Below are 23,391 nucleotides of genomic sequence, written 5' to 3' on the forward strand. Positions count from 1 at the left end.
GGGCTGTGTGGGCTCAGCTCAGCAGGACCCCGTTGTGCAGAGCCAGCCCCATCACCTTGGCATCGGGACACGCGGCAGCACCCACCCAGCTCTGCCTGTGCCGTGTCTCTGCGTGGCACTGGGTGCCGAGGCGAGCTGGGCGCTGCACCCACCACTGCAGCTCCTGCGGGGAGAAAGGCTGGGCTCCCCCAAAACCTCCCTGGCCAGGCTCAGCCCCATGCTCTGCACCCCAAAAGTGCAGCCCGTGCCTTTAGCAAAGAAAGGGGACTGTGGGGACAGTGACACCCTACCAGAGCAGGAGGGTCCCTGAGCTCCCCAGCCCTGCCTGCTCCCTGCCTGCTCTCTGCTCGTTATCTGCAGCCACCCTGGTGTGATCTAATGAGCCCTTTAGGGAGTGCATGAGGGGGGCAGGCGATGCTTGCAGGATTCACAGAGATGGTGGTTCTGCCAGGGATGCAGAGGGATTTACTGCATTACACCCCATCCCCAGGGCTCCTCCATTGCCCCTGCGGCCCCCTTGGTCCCCCCGGCAGAGCCCGGGAGCACCGAGGATGGACGGTCCCGGCAGGGGAGGCAGCAGGGGAGGCAGCAGGGGAGGCAGCAGGGGAGGCAGCAGGGTCCCCTCGGGGCGATGGCTTGGGACAGACACCACAGGGTGAAGGGACACCTTCTGAGGCTCTTCTGACCTCTCCTGTCCCAACCCAGCATGGGGAGGGCCATGGCTGGAGCAGGATGTGTCACTCTGAGCCCCAGCAAAGTCACAGCAGGTTTTGGGGCTGTGCTGGCCTCACCAGGAGAAAGCCAAGGCTTCGGCCAAGGGAGAAGCAAGCTGGAGCAGGGACTGTCTTTATGCAGGTGGAGGGAGCTGAATTTAACATCCAGGTGCCCCCCCAGCGCTTAAATCACCTGGTGCCAGGTGCTGTCCCCAACCACCCATCCCCTTCCCCCTCAGCTGGGGTGACCCATCCCCTGAGCCACCTCACTGGGCCCCAGTGGCTGAGCTGGTGTGAGCCTCACCAGCCATAGGGCAAAGTGGGGAAGGTGCTGGTGCTGCGTCCGTCTCCCAGGGCAGCGGGGAGAGGCCGTCTGTCCCATGGGGAGCAGGTGCTGTGGGTGGTCCCTGGGCTCTCAGCGAGGTGCCTGAGGATGGGGACAAGGCAGGACCCGCTGGGGTAGGGAGGATGCTCCTGGTTTTGAAGGGGACATGGAGTGATGGCAGCTGGCTAAAATAAACCGGCTGCCATGGCAACCGCAACACTCCCATTGCAGAACGTGGCAGCAACCAGCTGTTTGGCAGCAGCGGTAACCAGGGCTGGGAGAGGGATGCTCGGCCACGCCTGCCACCTCTGCTTTGGTGGCACCTCTGCTCCAGCACTGCCCTGGGCAGCCTGTTCCAATGCCCCACAGCCCTTTGGGGAAGAAATTGTTCCCCAGATCCAACCTCAATCTCCCCTGGCACAACTTGAAGCCGTTTCCTCTCAACCTGTTGCTCCACTCCTGCAGAGCATGAGGCTGGCCTGGAGCCCTCCTTTGCCCCATGGCACGGTGGATCCATGGGGCAGGACAAGCCTGGACCCCCTGCCCGGTCCCTGCTGGGCTCTGCCCCATGGGGTGGGCAGGGAAGTGCTGTGCAGGGTGGGGGCAGCCGCAGTATGGGGTCCCCCATTAGCCCCAGCTGCTCGTCTCCCCCCGCCCCAGCGCACGCCTTGATTAGCGGCTCCTAATGAGACGCCGGCTGGGCTTCACGCTGGCCGTGCGCCCGAGGAGGCGGGCGATGCTCTGGCCCGGCCACGCTGAGCAGCCTCCAGCTCCTTGCGTGTCAGCCACCTGCGATGGGGGCCTGGGCCGGACACGGCCCGTCACGCCGCTAATGGGCATTTGGTTCAATTAGCAGCACGTCAGAGCGGCTCTGCTCAGCAACGCGCTGACCCGAATACTCTCGCCTCCGCTCGGCAGCCGCCGGCGAGACCCCCGCGGCGGGGAGGCGGGTGCCCTCCCTCTGCCCCCAACGTGCCCTTCCCGGAGGCTGGGGCAGCCCCTGCGGCCCCCCCTGCATCCATGTCCTGGGAAGGATGTGCTGGGGAGGGGGCACAGCCCCAGCTCCCCAAGGGGGAGATGATGACAGGCTGAGAGTTGGGGTGTTCAATTGGAGAAGAGAAGCTCCAGGGAGACCTTATTGCAGCTTTTTCAGACTTAAAAGGGGACGATAAGAAAGATGGGGACAGACTTTTGAGCAGGGCTTGTTGTGGTAGGACAAGGGGTGATGGAAATTGTGGGGGATGCTCACAGCCCCCCTGAGCCTGGTGTGCAGCTGGTGCCAGGCTGTGTCCTGTCCTTGGGGAGCCCAGTGCAAAGCCAGAGGAACCTTCTCACGGATTTAGAGCCATCCAGCTGTCCCTCCTCAGTTTCTGGCGCCGGTGCTGGGCTCATCCACCCATGGAGGGCTGCGGTGGGTGCAGCTGATAGGGTGGTGGGGGTCTCATCCCACTCCCTGCCCCTGGCACGGCGTGGGGGTGCAGGTCCGTCCTGGTCGCGGGAGGTGCTGCGAGCATCTGGGGCACTTGGCATCCCTGTGCCGCGGCGTGCCAGCTGCCATCTGCTCGCAGGCAGGCGTGGGCCGTGCTCAGGATGTGGCACTCGGTGCCAGGGCTGGTGGGCAGGATGGTGACGCCACTGGTGGGGAGTAGGGCTGGCCATCCCCCGGGGACGGTGCCAGGAGGCCGCGGTGATGGCTGACCTGCACTTAAGCGCTGGTGCATGTGGGCAGCACCATTTCTTGGGTGAATATGATGTCTTCAGGGGTGTCACCAGTGACTGTCATTTGCCACTGCCACACCGGGATGGCATCCCCCATGATGGGGAACCACTGGGGCTACCAGCAGCCTCTGCCTCCTGGAATCTTTCCTCCAGCACCGGCAATTTTTATGTGCGAAAAGTGAATAAGCATCAATTAACCCCCGGAGCCATCCTCATGCTGCCGGAGAGCAGCCGGCAGAGCGCTCGTTAGTGGCCCTTTGCTGCTTCCTCCTGTTAACCACCCTGCAAACCTGCCAGGTAACGGGCTCATTAGCTGGATGGACCAGCCCCCGGACAGACGGACAGACCCCGACGTGGGGCTGGGACTCGCCGGGAGTGCGTGGGGTCTCTGCGAGCATGACCGGGCTGTGCTGCTGTGGGGAGGGGTGGGGTGTGCGACAAGGAGGATGGAGTCTGGGGGTTTGTTCAGAAAAAAATACAAGCGGCACGGGGACAGCAGGCAGGGGTGTCAGCCAAGGGACAGGGATGGGGACAACAGATCCCGCTCTCACTTGGGTTTGTTTCCCCCTGCCGTGCCCTCCTTGGGACAGGCAGGTGTCCAGTAAGATGCACCCTGAAACCCGCGGGCACCCCAAGGCTGGAGGAGCGGCCACTGGAGCGCTGCGGGCGGTGGGATCAGCAGGGTGCTCAGGTGTCACCTCTGTGCCTGGTGTCCATGGCCATCTCAGGTGTCCCCATGCACCCCACCGCTGTGCCAGGCACACCCTCACCAGACAGTGCCCGTCTGGTCAGAGGGACGCGGGAAACGCTCCCAGCGCAGCAGCATCATCACCATCATCACTGCCAGATGCAAATTTATAGTCAAGTCACTCATCCAAACAATGGGTCCGGCTAATCCTTTTACAATGGGACTAATTGCTAATCAGACCGATTTCACACTGGCTGTTCCCCTGACAATGAGGCTCCGTGGAGAAGGGCTCCTGGGGGGGTGAGGAGGCTCTGTGGGTGCCCACGGCTCCCACTGGCCCCCCACCCCCGTGCCAGGCGCTGCAGCAGGGGCAGCCCCCGGCAGATGGGCACCGGGATGGCACCAGGGTCTGCCAGGTTGGCAAAGCCTCCAGCAGCCGGTAGCCAGGGGCTGGCACGGGCTCCAGCCTCTCACCCTCCTCTTGGTGTTGACCAGAATTGAGCTGGGCTTGGATCCAGCTGCAACAACTGGCAGCCCTGGTCACCCAGTGCCACGCCTGCCATGAGCAGGGACATCTTCACCAGCTCAGGTTGCTCAGAGCCCCGTCCAGCCTGGCCTCTTTCTTATCAGCCCCTTTTAAGTCCAGAAAAGCTGCAATAAGATCTCCTGGAGCTTCTCTTCTCCAGGCTGAACACCCCAGCTCTCAGCCTGTGGTTGCTGTGAGAATTGGTGCAGGGCTTTGGGTCACAGGGTGCAGAGCAGTGCTGGAGGCATCGTGGGGACCCTGGACTGACACCAGCCTTCGCTCCCTCTGCACCCTGCCAAAATCCACCAGCCCCTGGGCCACACACCCCTGCCAGGCAGCCGCTGCTGGGGATGTTCTGCCAGCCCTGGTGTCCCCTGAATGTCACTGGCTGGGAGCTGAGCCCCACGTTTTGGGGTGTGCAATCCTGCGCTGCTCCCTGCCACCCCAAGTGCTGGGGGGCTCCTGGGGCTACTGGGGCAGTGATGGGTGAAGTGGGTCCCTGCCTGTCTGGTGTTAATAAGCTCCTGGTCCGCCCCTGTGCAGCCCCCTGCCCTGCGCCTGCACCCCCAGCCACCGGCCAGCCGAGCACGTCGGGGTGCTAATGAGGAGAGAGCCGGGCTCGACGCGCCTTGCGTTTAATTGCTGCTGTCTTTTGGCTCTTAATGAAGCTCTGCTGCGGAAGAAGCAGCAGCCTCCCCTTCCCTCCTCTCCCTTGGGCAGCCTGACCCCTCCAGGCTCCCCCCGCCAGCCCGGCCCTGGGTCCAAGGGTGACGCTGGGTGCCCTGCGCTGGGGCTGCGAAGCGGGAGGGAGTGGCGGCGGAGGAGGTGAGCGCCATACTGAATGTCACCCTCCTCCAGCCCTGCTGTTCCCAAACCCCCGAACACCGGCCCCTCTCTCCATTTTCGATCCCAGCTGTGGAGAGCTGCAGCATCTCCTGCCTGCCAGGCTGAGCAGACCCGGGGAGTGCTGGCAGTGGGGACAGGGCTGTAAAGGGGGTCCCCAATCGTGCGAAGGGCCCAGCAGCAGCTGAGCATCCCCCCAGCAAGCCCTGCTGGAGCATCCCCGGGTGATGCCTTAGCATGTGGGCTGGACTAGGTGATCTCCAGGGGTCCCTTCCAACTCCAACCATTTTGTGATTCTATGCGTCCAGTTCTGGGCTCCCCAGTTTAAGAAGGACAAGGAATCACTGGAGAGAGTCCAGGGAGGGACACAGAGATGCTGAGGGGTCTGGAGCATCTTTGTGATGAGGAGACACTGAGAGTTGGGGCTGTTGAGCTGGAGAAGAGAAGCTGAGAGGGATGTGATCAATGGATTAGTATCTCAGGGTGGGTGTCAGAGGATGGACCAGACTCTGCTCAGTGGTGCCCAATGCCAGGGTGAGGGGGAACGGGCACAGACTGGAACACAGGAGGCTCCATCTGAACATGAGCAGAAACTTGTTTGCTGGGAGGTGCTGGAGCCTGGCCCAGGCTGCCCAGAGCGGCTGTGGAGTCTCCTGCTCTGGGACATTCAGACCCCTGGGATCCTGCGTGATCCTCCGGTGACCCTGCGTGAGCAGGGGTTGGACTGGATGATCTCCAGAGGTCCCTTCAACCCAGCCAGGCTGTGATTCTGTGACTGATCTGGTGATTCTGTGATTCTGTGTGTGGGTGCCACGGGGTTGGTGCCACAGGGCTGAACTGGCTGGTGGCTCTGGCTCTGCAAGGGCGGTGATGGCCACGGGCTCTGCTTCAGTCCCCTGCTGCCTGCACCGCGACTCAGTCACAGGGAAGGGAACTTGGGTCATCCCATGGCTCAGGAGAGAGGAGTTTGGGAGTTGATGGCGATGAGCTTCGGCACAGGCAGCACGTGTCCCAGCCTGTTCCCTGAGCCTATCCCCTCGCCAGCTGTCCAGGAAGGGGTTAACGGCTAGCCCATACCTGCAGTTGCATTTTAAAGATGTGAAATTAAAGCCCGTAATTTATTCTCCCCACACACGAAGGAGCAATTAGTTCTAAACACGGCTTAATCAGTCAGCGCGAGATTGATTTCTGTAGACTTGGATTTGGTGGCTGCTGGCGAGGAGCCAGCCTGGGAGCAATCTCCAAATAAATGAAGTGCAGAGAAGTAAGCCATTACATAATATGATAGATGAGGCTGGAGCTCACTCGCCTCTTCATTAGTATTCCACTGTACGCCGGCAACGGCACCAAACTTTCTCCCCGGCACCGTGGTTTCTTCCTCCCCCTCGTCGCTCACCCTCTCCTGCAGATCACTGGGCACAGGAGGAGCCGCTGCCCTCGTGGCAGCTCCTGCTGAGCCCTGAGCCCGTGGGCAGTGCTGGAGCGAGGGTCTCTGCACCATGGACCAGAACCTCTTGGGATGCTCTTCCCTGGGCTCTGTGTCTCGCCTTTCCCCTCTGGACTGTGGGGAAACTGAGACACGGGGAGCTGGAGTGGCATCCCATGAGCTGCAGAGGATCAGCAGCAAGAGGCCTTAAAAGGGGCCGATAAGAAAGATTGGGACAGACTTTTGAGCAGGGCCGGTTGCGATAGGACAAGGGTGGTGGTTTTAAACTAAAGGAGGGAGATTCAGGCTGGACATTAGGAAGAAATTGTTCCCCAGATCCAGCCTCAGCCTCCCCTGGTGCAACTTGAGGCTGTTTCCTCTGCTCCTGACACTGGTTCCTTAGGAGCAGAGACCCCCTCCGGCTCCAAGCTCCTTTGAGGCAGTTCAGAGATCAGAAGATCTCCCCTCAGCTCCTGTTCTCCAGGCTGAACCCCCAGGTCCCTCAGCCGCCCCTCATAAGACTTGCACTCCAGAGGGGAGCACAAGTCCCAGTAGATGGAGCTCAGGTCCCCCATGATGTCCTGTGCCCCCTCCAGCCCATTGTCCCCTCGGCCCAGGGTGCTGGAGCCGCTGCTGACCGTCCCCTCTGTCCTTGTCTCCGCAGAACTCCATCCGGCACAACCTGTCCCTGCACACCCGCTTCATCCGCGTGCAGAACGAGGGCACCGGCAAGAGCTCCTGGTGGATGCTGAACCCGGAGGGCGGCAAGACGGGGAAGACGCCGCGCCGGCGGGCAGTGTCGATGGACAACAACAGCAAGTTCCTGCGCATCAAGGGGAAGGCCAGCAAGAAGAAGCAGCTGCAGGTGACGCAGGAGCGCGGGGAGGACAGCCCCTCTGCCCAGCAAGCCAAGTGGTCGGAGAGCCCCGCGTCCCACGCCAGCGACGAGTACGACGCCTGGGCGGACTTCAGGACGCGGGCCAACTCCACGGCCAGCACGCTGAGCGGGCGCCTCTCGCCCATCATGTCCAACCACGAGCCGGATGAGCTGGAGGAGGACGACGGTACCCCCTCCTCCCCGCTGATGTACCCCAGCCCCTCCAGCACCATGTCTCCTTCCCTCAATGCCCGCTGCTCCGTGGAGCTGCCCCGGCTGACCGACCTGACCGGCACAATCAGCCTGAACGAGAGCCTGGGGGAGAGCATGCTGGAGGACCTGCAGGACGGCTACAGCATGAGCCCCTCGCAGCAGCTCCCCCCGGCCGCCCTGCGGCAGCGCAGCTCCAATTTCACCTTCAACTCCAAGTGCTCCACCATGGGGGCTGCCACCAACACCTACTGCGGGACCATCTACAGCCAGCCGGCCATGAGCCTCATGCGCCGCCTGCCCATGCAGACCATCCAGGAGAACAAGCAAGCCACCTTCTCGCCCGTCAGCTCCTACAGGAACGCCTCGCTGCAGGACCTGCTCTCCTCCATCTCCTACGCGCACAAGGAGAGCATGGTCCCCGGGGACCTGCCCCTGCCCCAGGCCAGCCCCATGGTGCCGGCCCGTGGCCACAGACACAACCCGCTGCTGTGCGGGAGCGGGGAGCAGGGCTTGTCCTCCTACCCGTCCCACCATGGCTCTCTCATGAAGAGCAACGCTCTGTACCACCCGTCACCAGCCGGTCACCACCCTGCGGTCAACACCAGTGCCTTAGCTAATCCTGTCAGCCTTATGAGCTTGCCCAGTGACACGTGCAGCATGACGGCCATGCCGCACCATGGGCACCTGCATTCCTACGCTAATAACCAAGGGGCACACATGAGCTTGCTGGATTCGCTGCAGGGCCCCTACCCGGGGGCTGTCCACCCCCCCGTGTTGGGCCAAGACAGGTTCCCAGCAGACCTGGACCTGGACATGTTCAACGGGAGCCTGGAGTGCGACGTGGAGTCGATCATCCTGAATGACTTTATGGACAGCGACGAGATGGACTTCAACTTCGACTCGGCTCTCCCGCCGCAGAACGGGCTTAACGTGCCCGCGCTGCCCGGGGGTCCGCAACCCACGAACCAGAGCTGGGTGCCCGGGTGACCCCCGCCCCAGGTGGGGCTCGCCACCGAGAAGCCACGAGGGGAACATTGAGACTAACTTTTTTTTTTTCTCCTTTCTCTTCTGCCTTTGTTTGTTAAGATGGGCTAGAGCCATCGGTCTGAGCTTGAGGCCGAACATAAAACACAAACCGTAGGGTCAAATATTGAGATGGAGTAGGGGCCCCAGCCCCACGTGTGCCCGATCTGCTGGGTCCTCCCACAAGCATCGTCCGGAGGACGCAGGGCAGGCAGGCGGGAGAGGCAGCTGGAGCCAGGCAGGTCCAGGGAGGGGAACAGAAAGGAAAAGCCTTTCCAGACAGTCCCAGTGCCCCATTGTGATGGTGCCAGTTTGATTTGTCCTTGGGCTGGGTGATGGAGCAGTGACAGCCGGTGGCATGGAACCCCCTGCATGGGCACCCCTTTCTGGAAAGGGACCCTTTTCTCTAAGCCGCCTCAGAGTCCTCTGAGTAGAAGTGTCAAGAGCAGGGAACCCCCCAGGGCGAGGTGGGGCTTGTCACCCTTAAATCCTGGTGGAGATCTGAGCTCTGCCAAGCGCACACCGCGGGTCTCCTCATGTGGCTCCAGGCAGCAGCAATGGTTGGTGATGGAGGGAAGGCTGTGCAACCTGCAGCCCTGGGGACAGCATAATGACAGCCCAGTGCCCACCAGTGCCATGGTCACATCTGCCTGTGGGAGAACGGTGGTACCCTGCCCAGAGCAAGTGTGGGCATAACACCTAATGGGGTACACAGCCCAGCACGGGATGGTCCTGCTGGGAGTGACGAGCTGCTGGCCAGGGTCCCCCACGCTGGAGGCTCAGGGGGAGCTCACAGGGTCGGGGAGGGAGGCGTATTTATTTGATTTCATGCACTCTTTTGCCATTGAGTTTTTGCATTGCAAGGAAGAAAGGGTTGAGCTTAGGGAGAGGAAGAGAGAAGCTGTGGGCAATGCCGGGCGCTGCGCCCCATTGCATGTCCCATCTTGGCTTGGCCATGGCTCTGGGTGATGGATGATGGGGCGGAATTCAAGGGCTGTGAAGTGGGTTTTCCTTGAGAAGGGGCTGTGTGTGTGTGTGAGGAGGGGAGGGAGATGGAGGCCAGGCCTCCAGAGGCAACGTGGGGTCCCCCCTGCCCCAAGCCCGGGTGACCCCCGCTGCGTCCCCAGTGTGTGGGGTTCCTGGGGCAGTCACTGCTGGCTTCAGGAGTGACTCCGGCCAGCACCACTGTCCCCAAGGGCTTGCTGTCTGTCCCCAGGATGCCAGAGGAGCTGATCTGGGGTTGAACATCAGCAGGAGGGGTCAGCCCTGATGCCTGATCTGCCAGGGGCCCGTGCTCCATGGGGATGGGGACCACCGGTCAGATGTGGTCCTGGTGTGTGTCAGGAGCCCAAATCAGCCCCACAGTTCTGCACGGCAGGGGTGGACCAGGGACCCAGGGCCACCCTGCACAGTGGGGTGAGGGCTGCCCATCACGGGGGTAACAGGGTTTTGGGGTGGGGCAGCCAGGCTGGATGGGGATGGAGGGGCTGGGGGAGCTGCTGCTCTGGCCCCCCCGGCTCTGCACACCCATCTTCCCCCTGCACAGACTTTCTCTAGCCCCCTGCCCCTGGGTTGCAGCGAGGGTTAGTCCACTAACCAGCACATTTTCCTGGCCCAGCTCTTCCCGTCTCGCTCCAGCATCACCTCCTCTACCACGGTGCAGGTGCTGGGTCCCACCAGTCCGTAAGGGCAGCTCGGCTGCTGGGAGCTGGGGCAGGGGGGGACCCCTGGGTGGGCACCCTCTGCTCCTCCCCTGGCCCCCGTGTCTGTGGCAGAGCGTGACAGAGGAGCCCCATGTGCCACCGTTCACCTCCGCCCTGGGCACACGGCGGGCATAGTCTCTAAAGACATTATTACAGGTTAATTAATTATGTTTACATTATTTGATCATGTACAGAATTTAATATATTCTATTATATATAATCTTTCTTGAATGCTTTTTTAAAAAGGATTATTCTTTGGTCAGGATCATTACCGCATTCGTTTTATACACCACCTCTCGTTTCAGGCATATTTAAATAGTTGGAAACCAGTTGCAAATGGCTATTTAATCCCCGGCACCCCAGCTCTGCAGGCAGGGTGTGCAGGGCTGCTGGCGAGGAGAGGCAGGGAGGGCGGCGGGGGCTGCCCTGGGACAAAGCGGGGGCTCTGCCCCCCAAGCAGGGGAGGAAGGGAAGGGGTCCTGGCTCTTCCAGACACATCCAGCAGCACCAGCACGGGCCGGCTGGGCTATCCCGGCCATCGGGCATTGCAGGTGGGATGCTCGGGCACAGAGACCCCCCGAAAACCCCTCCGGTGTCGCAGATATGGGCTGACCATCGTGGCAGAGGGGCAGCCGCACCAGCTGTAAGAGAAAAGCCCCCCCTGCTTACACCTGCCCCGCTCCCCCCCACCTGCCTCCCCCTGCCCCACCGCGTGGTGCCCCCGGGGCACGTCCCATTGCCAAGCTGTCTTTGTGGTTCGTGACCGTGGGGTTGTCGTGTGTGCGGTGGAGTCGTGTTGGTAAAGCGTCGTGTGTACAGTCGTCGTGCGGTGCGAGGGACAGCGGGCGGCGGGCGGCAGTGCAGAGCCCCCCCAAAAGTGGCTGGGACCCTGGGAGAGGTGAGACGGGCTGGCCCCGCACGGTGCAGGGGAGCGGATGGCCGGGTGGGCTGGTGGTGGTGGCATGGGGGTGTCGGGGCCGTGCCCCAGCCCCGTGGGGCAGGCGGGTTCTGGGGGTGCCCCCTGGAGATGCTGTGAATGCGGGGAAGGGGAACCCTGGGCTTTATCTCAGTGGTGGCCAAGACGCCAGGTTCTCCCTCTGGAAACAGCTCCCTGAGCACAGGCCACCTCATGTCCCACCAAACTCAGCTTCAGCGCCCTCCCTCCAGCACCCCCGCTCCCTCCCGGCCCCCCCTGCCCCATAGGACAGCCCATGGGGACAAGGAGCATCCTCTGCTTCCAGCCCTGCTCCTGCGCGTCCCCAGCCCTGCCCGGAGCGAGGAGCTGGCGTTGAGGGGACGCCGAAGGGGCCCCACCAGTTTGCTTAATACGGCGGTTTTCAGTCCGTCCTTTCCCTCGTATTTATAACTGTACAGGCTGGGGGGGGGGTCTCTGACAGGCGTCATTCTCTCACCACGCATCTATCGTAGGCAATGGTAACTTTCTTGATCGTGCTATTAGAGTTTGTGTATGTGGCAATGTAAAGAACTGTGTATAGTGCATTGTACAGCATATTTTCATGAATAAAATTGTTTTAAATATTACAAGGTGTGGGTTTTGCCTTCAATGCTTACGTGTGCCTGGGTTGGGACGGGAGGGACAGTGCTGGGCCGCTGAAGCTGGGGAAAGTCACCAAGGAGAAGATGTGATGTTTGGTGAAAACGAGCTCACAGCCAGCACAGGGGTGGCTGGGCTGCCCCACCTGGACACCGACCTCTGCACATTGTGCTGGGAAGTCTATAAATATACCTATTTATTCACTTATACCAATATTTTCTGAGACTGACAATCTGCTCCAATGTCCCCACTGCCCAGCACAGTGGGGGTGACATTGTCCAGCTCAGAGAGGTGCTCGTGCTCTGCACCCACTGCCCCAAGCCCCTTGGCTCCCTGGGCGCAACTCCTGGCCACTGGCTTGGAAACCCCCTTTTTCAGCAGCTGCCACATCTGTTTAGACTGAAACTTCACTTTCTTGTGGGTGAGTTTGTTTCCTGCCCTGGAAAAAAAATACCAAAGCGATTGGAGGCTGCGGCTCCTATTTTGGGGGATGATTTAGGGTCTTGCGGCAGAGTAGTTTGGGAAAACACCTCTGTGGTTCAGGGCTCAGGTTCAGAGAGGGGTCTCTGCTCTAAGATCCCTCAGTCAGCCCCAAAAAGGGGATCCCATCACTTCTGCAGTCCAAAACCACCCCACGTGGTGCTTTGGGTTTCCTTGTTTTTGTAAGGAAACCTCACACGGTGCCCAGGTGACCCGTCGCTGCTCTCCATGTCCTTAGCAAACCCCACCACCTCGCCACGTGTAATCCTGGGTCTAAACTAAAAAAAGCCAACACACAACAGGAAGAAAGACGTCAAGTTAGTTTGACAGGATCTGTTTTCCATAAATCTCTGTTGATTGGCATTAATTATATCACCCTTTCTGATTCTTTATTCATTGCATTCCATATCAGCCGTTCCATTATTTTGCCTGGGATCAATGTCAGGCTGACAGACTTGTAATTACCCACGTCATCCTGTTTCCCCTTTGAAAAGATTAGGCCGACCTCCACTTTTCACCCAGGGCCCTGGAAATTCCTGTGTGCTCTGCCCCACACCAAGACCCAACGGCAGCGCTCCAGGACGTGCTTCAGCCACATCTCCTGGCCCACGGTTGTCCTCCTTGGACAACAGCAAACCCCCAACGCCAGGCATCTGCGCAGAGCCTGTATCTTTGGTCTCCATGGTTGTCCTCCTTCCAGACGCTCAGCAGAGCTGCGTGCTGACAGCTTCTGTCTGCTCCGCACGCACTGACCTTCTCCCAGAGCCATGTCCTAATGCCACCGCCGTCACCAGGAGCCCGGCAGGCTCAGCTCTTGGTTCACCGAGAGCCCTCATGCAAACGTGAGTGAGGGTGGGATTTGATGTTGTGCCAAGAGGTCGGACAGGATGGGTCGGTGGCTGCTATGGCCTGAAACGTGGTGAGAACCCAAACTTCACCTCTCCCACCTTCCCTTGACCTTACGCTCAGCCCCACTCATGTCCTCAACTCCATCTGCTCCACATGCTTTCGCCCTCCCAGGTCTCCACCTCCAGTTCTCTGTGCCCTGGCAGGTCTTCTGCTCTCCCCTCTTGTCATCTCTCTTCTCCTGTGCCCTTCTCAACCTCATTGCACCAGATGGGAAGATGAGCGTCACAACTGGTGAAGATGTGGCACTGGGGGAGCTGGGAAGGTCCTTTCAACCTGAACGATTCTGATTCTGTGATAGAGCATCTCCTGCTGTCCCCTCTCTCCGGCCCCACACCAGCTCCTCTCCACCCTGCGAGGCAGGGATGTCCCTGTGGGGCTAAGGGACACGTCTGGAGCCGTGTAGAGATTTGTCCCCATTCACAGGCTCTGTTGGGGAGAGCGGGAGAGTGCCCAGCAGCTGGGGCTGTGCCTCCAGCCCTTCCCACCCCATCCCGCCTCGGCGGAGCCGGAGCTGGTTTCATCTCGCTGGCAGTGGCTGCAGGCTTGTCCTGCGAGGATACTTTGATGTATTTTACTATTATATGAGATAACTGGCACTTGAGATGCTTAATTGGAGAGCTGCAAAAGCGCACCGCTTTCTGCTCCTTTGAAGACAGCAGTCCCTGCCTGGCCACGAACACTCTCTCCTTGCTCCAGCGTCCTCCCTGTTGCCCGTGTTTCGTTAACTGGGCTTAACAAAGCTCCTGGATGCGCCGGAGGGATCCAGCCCACAGACGCATCTCTGCTTTATCCCTGAGCTGAATGTCAGGTCCTGGGGAGGAGACATGGATGGTGGGACGGGAGCCAAGCGCAGCATCCCCCTCCCCGCGGTCCCACGGGCAGATGTATCCACAGACGCCCTTGAAGCACACGGAAGAGGATGAGGACAGAAGGCTATAGACAAATAAGGAGGAAAGCCTTCAGGAGCATGTGTCTGTCATAAGATATTCCCTTGCAGAAATCTTGGAAACCTTAGAAAGAGTTTTTGCTCAATGTTATTAATTAAGGCAAAAGAATCCCCATATGGAAAGAGAAACAGTCAAGTTATATTTTTGCTAAATACGCGGCACCATATGGTAACATACAGAAAATTGGCCACATAGGCAGCCTAGAATATATGTTACCATATGTTCATATGTACTTTATAATTTCTTTGTTTTTGAAAGAGGGCATTGTCTTGTGGGGCAAAAATGAGCAGCCCACCCCAGGGAGAAGGAGAAACATCACAAGCTGCTTTTGCTGAATTAAGCCCAAGGAAGCAACTCAACCACCTGGCCTGGGGGCTGCCTGCGCAGGCAGGGCGGGTAAGACGGCATGGGGACGGTGCGAGCTGCTCCTCCGCTCCGTCCCCACCGCAGCTCCTCGGATGGGCCGCGCTGCTGGCGACCTGCCTGCGCCGTCCTCAGGAAATCTTGATTTCCCTGCTGCAAAACAAGAGGGGAGAGAAGGAAGGATCTGCTGGGAAAGCATGGGGGACCTTGGAAAACACGAAGAGCCTCTGTCTGCAGCTCGTGCAAGGGCCAGGGCGCTGCTGGGCGTGCGAGGCGCGCTGCAGGAGCACAGATTGTGCAAACGTGTGTTCCCCTGGGGAGGTGGCTGTGGGAGGACGGATGTACATTTTGCACGGGGTGTGGGTGAGCCTGCACCTACACGTACACAACCTGGACGCTTTCGCGTCAGCCGTGTTGCGTTTCACAGCCTCCCGAGGGGGTTTTGCTGAGCAGCTGGGTCAGGGGCAGCTCAAAGGGAACCCGGGTCCAGTTGGAGCCATGGCTGGCGTGGAGGTCCTGGTGGCTGCGTATACCACAGCTGAAGTGACATGCAAAGGGTGGATTTGGGCTCAGCCCATGTATGCTGAGCTCTCACTGAGTTCATCCCCCAAAATAATTGGAGAGACGATCTCTGAACAGAATGTGCAGGTATTTGTACATGCGTGGGCATGTGCATGCACGGGGAGGTGCCGTTTACCCCGCAGGGAGGCTGTCGCAGTGGGACACAGCCCAGGGCACCGCATAATGTCCCCAGAGACACAGGTGTTCCCTGGGAGGACAAGGGTGCAGCACTGCCTCCCAAACCTCCCTTCAAGGGGACAACCCAGCTGTGCCCCAGCATTTGGCCCTGCTCACTACAGCCCTAATCACTTCACTAAATGTTTTGGGATTGGTTTTTTTTCTGCTCCAATTTCCCCTCCATCCACCCTTAATCCTCCTCGAAGGACGGGCTGGAGTTCTGCTGTTCCAGGCTGCTGCAGCGGGCACTGCACAGCGCTGACTCCCGGCCCCGAGCAGCCCCGGCCCCAGCAGCTTTGGACAGTCCATGCCCTGCGGCCTCTAACAAAGCCACAATTTAATCCCCAGCCCCAAGAGCTGGTTTCAGGGCTTGTGGCTGCCTGATTAATAGTCAGCGAGTCTGCGGGCACACGGTCTTCCTGCCTGCCCAGCACTGCTGCTGCAGAGGTTTGAATGCAGAGACTGCGGAGAGCAGCACGGGCGATGCTTTGAGGTGCTGGAGCGAGTAGAGAGAAGGGAACGGAGCTGGTGAGGGGCTGGAGCACAAGTGTGATGGAGACTGAGGGACCTGGGGGTTCAGCTGGAGAACAGGAGCTGAGGGGAGACCTTCTGATCTCTGAACTGCCTGAAAGGAGCTTGGAGCCAGGGGGGTCGGGCTCTGCTCCCCAGGAACAAGCGCCAGGAGCAGAGGAAACGGCCTCAAGTTGCGCCAGGGGAGGTTGAGGTTGGATTTAGGAACAATTTCTTCCCCAAAGGGCTGTGGGGCATTGAACAGGCTGCCCAGGGCAGTGCTGGAGTCACCAGCCCTGGAGGGTTGGACAGACACGTAGATGATGTTCTTAGGGACATAGATTAGTGCTAGAGTGTGGTTATGATTGGACTTGATCTTAAGGTTCTCTTCCAAGCAAAACGATTCTATGATTCTATGAAGCTATGTCCCAACAATGTCCTGGTCCTTGTGGGTCTGTTACAAGTCAGGACATTCTATCATTCTATGATCTCCAGCCAGACCAGGGAGCCAGGAAGGACTCTTTGCAAGGCAACCACCTGTGTGTCCCCCTCCCTAAAGAGCCATCGGGGGGTAAAAAGCAGGGTGCAGGGGGAACCGGGGCTGAGCAGAGCCCCCACACCCCTACTAACGCCCCATTTGGGATGGCAGGCGGGGGAAAGCCGCCCTCCCCTGCGTTCACAGCTGCCCGGAGGGGCCCAGGACCTCCCTCCCGGGCGGGCGGCTCTCCGGCACGCAGAGCAGCTGCGAGCCCTTTGTGCCGAGGTCTGGGTGGCTCCGGCCGCCCCGCCGAGCCTCCCCGCTGCCGCCAGCCGGACTGCGCACACGCCAGGGCCGGGCTGGCTTCCAGCCCCACTTCTGAGCCCCCCCGGCTTTGGAGGAGCTTCATTAAAAGGAAACACAAACCAGAAGCAGAAGGAAGCACTTTTAAGTTGCTGGCAGCTTTGCCTGTCTATGAGTTATGAGGTCTTGCTTTATTCATGGGGCAGAGAAAAAATGCTTATCTCCTCAGAGTCCATTATGTTTCATTTGGAGCCCGGGTGCAATCGGTGCTTTGGCAGAAATATCCCCCTGCCCCGCTCACCCTCCCGAAACTTTATCTCCCTATTTCATTACTGGGAGTTGCGCTCGCCCCGGTTTATCAGCAGTGATGGAGTGGATTGCTGACTTCTCTGCTGTCCTAGCAAAAATGAGGATGGAGACATTCTGCTCCAGGTTCCTGCTATTTTCAGAGACCTTGGCTGCATGATTTATTCATAAAAAAGCCATTATTTATGCCAAAGAAAGAAGACAGAATGGGTTAGCTTTTTAAGTGCTTATAATGCATTATATGGTACCTTAGCCTGCCAGACATCATTTATAATTGTAGAATCCCTTAACCTCCTTTTTCTCTTTTTCCTACCCTTCACATCAGTGCGGAGGGTGATAGCAAACTCGGTAATTAGCAGAAGTTGACAGATGTGGCAAGGAGAGGTAAGGTGAAATATCATCGAAGGAGACGTTTCTCCAGCACCTAAGTGAAGAAAGACCCTCCCTCCTCCCAGCCTTGATCTCCAGCACAGGCAGCGCAGGGAATTCAACGCTGCCACCAAGGCATTAGCTGATGGGGTCTGATGCTGGTACCCATCCAAGCCTCCAGCTCCAGCCTCTGCGGGTATACCAGTGGGTTCCCGTATTGAAAAGGGTCTTGAGAAACCCTCCCCTGCTCTCACCGGGATGCAGGGATGCTCCCAGGGAGCATCATCTTCAGGTGCTCCAGGTTCCCGCTGCTGCCACAAGCCCCCTGGCCACAGGGGCTGTGGTGGAGATTGTCCCAGCCGTGGGACACCCTGGAACTCACTGTGTCACAGACATTGTGAGGTCCTATCAACTGCTCACCCTCACTGCAGTCCCGAGGGGACTTCAGGCCTCAGTTCCCCCTTGCCTCTTGCACAATGAAAACTAATGTCAGGACAGCGTCAGTCACCAAAAAAACCCCAAACTGTAAATGTGATGGAGTCACAGAGCGGGGTGGCTGTGGGCTGAGGCTGGGCAGAGCTCGGGCCTGGTGCAGATGGAGTTTGGCCATCTTCTGCTCCCACCATAGCAGCCACACAATTTAGGGTTTTACTCCTGCAGCCAAAAGCACATTGGACCTTCTTGTCTGAGCTTGGCTGGACAGGACCCTTCCAGCCAAAATGCTCCTTCTGCATTACTTCTGCCATCAGCCCTGGCCACGCAGCAAGAAACACCGTCCTGGGCAGCGCCACCTGATCTTCTGTCTCCAGAGCTGGGGCATCTCACGCAAAACAAGGCGCTAAGGAGGATTTAAACATCGCTGTGTTTCCTGGGTCTCTTGGTCTCACGTAACCTGTGTCTCCACATTGCTGCTAAGGTCCCATCTAGGCTGAGAGCAGTGGGAAAGCGGATTATATCCCAGGTCTTTGAGACCATGGCATTCCCAGTGTGACCCATTCTGGGCTGGGTGCTGAGACATTTTAAGAAGCAACTCTAATTTGCAGGTACTGAATCCACTGTGCATTTGGGACTGGCTTAAGCAGCCACCCCGTACCTGGATCCAGTCTTTGCAAGGACAAACGAAGGGGAGAGGGTTGTCCCAGCAGCGTGGGCAGTGCTGGGGAGGGAAGGGGCTCATTCCCCAGGTTGTGGATGTAGGAACAGCTACCTGGTGATGTGATGGGTCAGAGCCCCCCAGCAGGTCACGCCAAATCAAGGGGGTCCATAATGCGCATGTTCCCACCCGGCGCGAGGTGCCCACGCTGGATGGCGAGACGAACCGCAGAAAAACAATTAACTACTTGGAGGTGAGAGGCAGCTTTCCCCTCTGCCTTCTCGTCTGAGCTGGTTTCAAGTAGGAGAAAATCCCCATTAAAAGGCAGAGCCATTTCCAAGATCCTCGAGTTCAAAAGCAGAGACAGAAATCTCGGCTCTGATTTTGCTTTTTAAGCCTAAGATAAATAAAAATGTAAGAGACGGGAAATAATGTAATGTAATCATCAAGGAGAAGAGAAACCAAAGGCTCAACTCTCACACACACACGCAAATATAAACACACACACAGACACATTTTAAAACCAATTAAAATCCCTTTGCAGAGAAAGCTCTTTCACCTACTCTCCAGGATACAGGCTATCTGCTTCCTTGGTGCGCCGTATATGAATAATTAAAAGCTAAACATATGTTAAAAAATGCAAACAGTACATGATCCTGGAAACTTCCCCTCCTTATTATTATTTCCTCAAGAAAGCTGTTAAATGGTTATAAAACTCGTGAAAGACGCCAACCTTGGCATCTCGAGCGATTCCCTGCTTTGGCCAGGAAAGAGTTAAAACCATTTGGCAGAGACTAACCCATTAGGCCTAATAATTATGAAATTATAGAGGTACTCAGGTGACTGTTAATTTCACACATACTGTTCAGCTCTGTGGCTAATGAGAGCCTGAAGAACTCAAGTGCCTCATCTTTCTTGTTGAATGGTGACCTGCAATTAATGAGCTTCTGCAAGAAAAGGCAGCATTTTGCACTTGGGGCTAATAAGATGGCTTTTGTGCAGCAGCATTGTGATACCAGGAGCTTTCGAATGAAGATTAAGAACTTTTCCCCTTATTTATTTATGAGCGCTACGCAGTCCAAGAGACCACACATGCAGAGAAGCGGCCCTGGTGTGAGTCTTGGAAGAAACTTAAGAGCACAGTTGCTCCGAGGCAATGGCAAAAATCCTCCACCTCCTGCGCTGGGGAGTAATAAGAGGGAGATAGTAGGGGAAAAAGTGCCGAGTGATCACCCGTGATGGAGAAGAACAGGGCAGGTTTGGTTCCAGGAAAAAGAAACGGAGCGAGACCCCGTTTGCCCCCATCGGCGCACACAGACATGCGCCCATCCCTGCGATCGGACCCCACAATGAGCCGGGACTGACCAAGCGCAGCTCCCGCCTTCTCAGGACCTGTGTCGGGACCCTGAAATCAGTCCCAGGGATTTCTAGGGATGCTGACACGATTCCTGCCTGTTTCCAGCCTTGCATAAGTGCTGCGCAAATTGGATGGCTGTGATGTGAGTGCGTGCATTCCCAGGACTAGAGCTACTGGGCAGCAGCAGCATGGATACCCAGCCAGCCAGTCCCGGCTCAAACCCACCAGCCAACTGCAGCTTTCCAAGCGCACACATTTGTTAGCAAACAGGATCTCCCTGCCCTCCCTCTGTCAGTGTTTGCATAGTTATTCTTGGTGGCAGCGTTATCGTAATCATTGTTATTAACACAAATTTTATCTTTAAATGCCTGCTTGCGTTGACATTTGCTTTATATACATACATATGAAGTAACAAACCCCTCCTAGCTGAAGGCAATGAGCCTTTTCAGGGTGTTCACTCAATCACCAGCTCAGAAACACCTCCTCCAACAGACCCGACCATCGTCCCCTCCTTCAAGTGACCGCCTGAGTGTTGACTGAAATCTGGTGTTGGCAGAAAGAGGAGAAGCTGGCCCAGGACACAGGGGATTTCACTCCATCGAGACATCCTGACTTCTCTGTCCCCATGCTTCAAACCCTTCATCACCAAACCAGAAGATCCCCACAAGCTCCTCTCCCACTGCATTTTGTCCGGGCAGGCTGCAGCGTCCGAGATGCTCGTACGGGAGATAGCCACGTCCCCTCGTCTCACATCCTTCCATCTGTCCCCTGTGTGACAGCAGCACACACTCCCACATCTCCATCAGCAGTGGCATGTCTGCAGACACCCATCAAATACTGAGATGCTGGTGTTCAGTCTCCTCGGGGTCGTGCTCCCCTTGGCTGCGGTTCGGAAGCCGCCAGACTAACCCAGCGAGATGCTCATCTGCCAAGCGGCAACCTGGGGTGGCACGAACTCATTTGCATCCCGTCGCCCTCCCCATCGCGACCTCGGCGAGATGACTTCCGCCAGCTGACAGAGAAAGAGCAGTGCGGTGGCAGGGGGAGCCGTGCTGACGAGCCGGGAGGAGGACGTGCGTGCTGTCAGGAGCTGGCACGCTGCTTTCCATGGGTGGCCTTCGGTTGTTTCGCCGCCTTATATTTAAAGTCAATCACGCGGCTGCGTGCGGGGCACCCTTCACCGGAATGAGGAGGAAGAGAGGCACTGACATGGATCTGACGGGGGGGTGACGGCCGCCCTCCCGCAGAGCCGTGGTGGCCTCGGATGAGCTGGGGGGATGAGGAGCTGCGGGGACATCTGGTCACTCAGCCCTGTTGGGATGGGGGGGCTGCGGGGCAGCTGCCTCCTCCCAGCTCGGGCCAGCATCCCCTCCTCCAGCCAGAGACAACCTCAGCACCGCCTGGCCCTTCTCCCCAGAGACGGATCCTCCCTGGCTGCTGGGGCTCTCCCTCTCCATGAAAACCCTATTCAAACATTTCACTCATTGGTGCGATGACAAAACAAGAGCACGCATTTGAGTTTCCACAAACATCTTGTTTTCTCTGTGGGAGAAAATACAGCGAGAGCAGCTTGCCCAGGCTCTGCGAAGGATCTGCGGCACCAGGGGCTCTTCCCGGCTTCGTGATAAACTTATTGGCTGCCATTTGGTCTCCCTCTTCCTCAGTTTCCCCATGGGCCATGAATTCTTCTGATGTAAAGGGGAATGCGGGGGGTGCTACCTTTAGCTGCAAAGTCCTTATACCAGGCAGAGCTGCAATACATGTTTATGAGACCAAGGAAGCAAATGCTGCAGAAGTGCAGGTGAGACAGGGAGCTCCTTCAGCTGCACAGAAACGCACACGGCAGAGGAGCCATCAGCCCAGAGCATGGGCAAGCCCATCGCTGCCACTGAAGGAAAGCCCGAGATGCTGCCCACGTGCAGCGGGATGGCAGCAGAAAGCCTTGCAGCGAGACACGCAGCTCCCAGGCTGCTCAGCTTATCAGAAGCGAGACCGAGAAGTGTTTTGATTGCAGCGTGTAAGTGCCTTCACAGGGATAAATCCCCAGTACTAAAGGGGTCTTTAATCTAGCTGTGAAAGACAGAGCAAGAACCAGCAGCTGGAAGCAGAAGCCACAGGAGTTATATTTAGAAAGGATGCACGTTGTTAATGGAGGCAGAGACTGGGGATGGAGTGGCCGAGGGTGACTCAAACCAAGGTGGACACCCCTTGGATGAGGAGCTAAACAGAGCAATGATAGGAAGGAAGTGAAGCCATGTAACACAGGTGGGGAAACTGATGCACAGAGCAGCAGATGTCTAAAACACATGCACACAGGTTCAGGAGGGCTGGGTATATGCACATATGTATCAGGTATCTATGTATTTAGGTGTGTCCCTTAGCATCACACAGCTGACACCCAGTGCCGTCTGAGACACCCTGGGATAGCCCACCTGGCCACCATCTGTCATGCCAGAAGGGCACAGGTTTACTGTAGAACCTGTGTCACATCTGCCAGTCCCGTGGAGATGTCCCGAGTCCCCCAGAGCTTCTTGAATTGCACCAGGCACCTCTGCCAAGTGACTGAGTTACACCCCTCATTTGAAAACCCTGCTACGGGCAGCGTAATTACTCTGCACAGACACTCCCAGCACCGCTCAGATGGGCTACACCGTGTGTCATGTACCTGTCCCCAGGCACTTCATTAAAACAGCCCAAGACGAGGGCAGCTCTGATCCAAACCCCCGGCAGGATCCTCCGGAGGGTGCGATGCGGTGCGGGGATCACTCGTGTGGCCGCTCCGCACTCAAGCGCAGATGTTGGAGTTGTACATCTGATACCAAAGGATTAGTTCAGTCGTGTAATGAGGTGCTTAAGGACTCAGGTAGCCCTGTCCCCTCAGTTAATCGGGGCTCTGAGCCCTGCAGGGACCCTGTGGGTCAGGCACTGCTGTGAAAATGGGGTTGGCAGGGGGAAGGTCCAGATCCATTAATGTCTGAAGACCCTTTGCATCAGTGGGTACTAGAGGGAAAAGTCATCCCCAGCCCTGATGCTGGATGTGCTTCCAGCATCCCAGGGACATGGGTTAGTGCTAGAGTTTTCTTATGGTTGGACTCAATGATCTTGAGGGGCTCTTCCAACCCAAATGTCTCTATGATTCTATGACTTTATGAAACCAGACCCTTGTCCAGCTCATCCAGGGCTGGACCAGCACAGAGAGATGAAGGCAGAGGCCACACGCGCTGCATGTTAGACTCAGCCTTCAGCCTGCCACGGCTCCAGCTCCTCCAGGCAGGGTGCTGCTGCCTGAACGGTGCAAACGAAGGTGCTGGTCCCTACGGGGGACACACAGGGGACAAGCCAAACCAGCTCTACTTTGGGGCTCTGTTAAGTTTAGAAGACAGAGCAGCATGCCAGTCTCACTTCAATTCCTGCCACCAGAGATCCCAGCTGATGTGAAAGGGTTCATGCGTGTCGTAGGACTGTGCTGTTTGAAGAAGCTGAATGCTGGGAAGACTTTAACTTTGTCTACTAAGGGAAGATTTGTGTGCTCAGCAGCCAGAGCGGAGCCAGGGAAACAGCAGGAGCCAAACAAAGGGCTGCGCGGTGGAAAATGTGCGCTCACGGGTACCAATTCACACCTGTTAGCCGCTGCGAGGGGCTGCCGGCAGCGCCAGGAGTGCCATTTAAGTGAACTTTGCACAAGCAGGTGTGCCATTTATCCATTGTCTGGAGGCACCGAAACACACGCACGTGTCTCTGCCTTGGCAGGTTTCCCACGTTAGCGGCTGCGTCAAGTCCCAGCTGGCGGCGGGGGGAGCGAGGGATGCCCATGGTGCTGGCACACCGGTCCAGGGAACGGCTGCTGTGCCCTGGAACCAGAGCCACTGATGGCCATACCAGGAGTGAGCTCCACAGCAAGCCCGGCAGAGAGAGCAGGTTATTCTC

At 58.0% G+C, this 23,391-nt stretch overlaps 1 protein-coding gene across 1 annotated transcript in view; it reads left to right on the forward strand.

Annotated features, from left to right (window-relative positions):
* The window catches only part of FOXO6 (forkhead box O6), a 30,745-nt gene extending 22,300 nt beyond the window's left edge, over positions 1-8,445 (forward strand). Inside the window, exon 2 of the mRNA XM_080357647.1 lies at positions 6,905-8,445. Coding sequence (XP_080213773.1) covers positions 6,905-8,317 — 1,413 coding nt within the window. The 3' untranslated portion in view covers positions 8,318-8,445. The remainder of the gene's footprint in view (positions 1-6,904) is intronic.
* Positions 8,446-23,391: the final 14,946 nt, after the last annotated feature.

The sequence above is a fragment of the Nesoenas mayeri genome (genome assembly GCF_963082525.1).
Source record: "Nesoenas mayeri genome assembly, chromosome: 21".
Classification (NCBI taxonomy): domain Eukaryota; kingdom Metazoa; phylum Chordata; class Aves; order Columbiformes; family Columbidae; genus Nesoenas; species Nesoenas mayeri.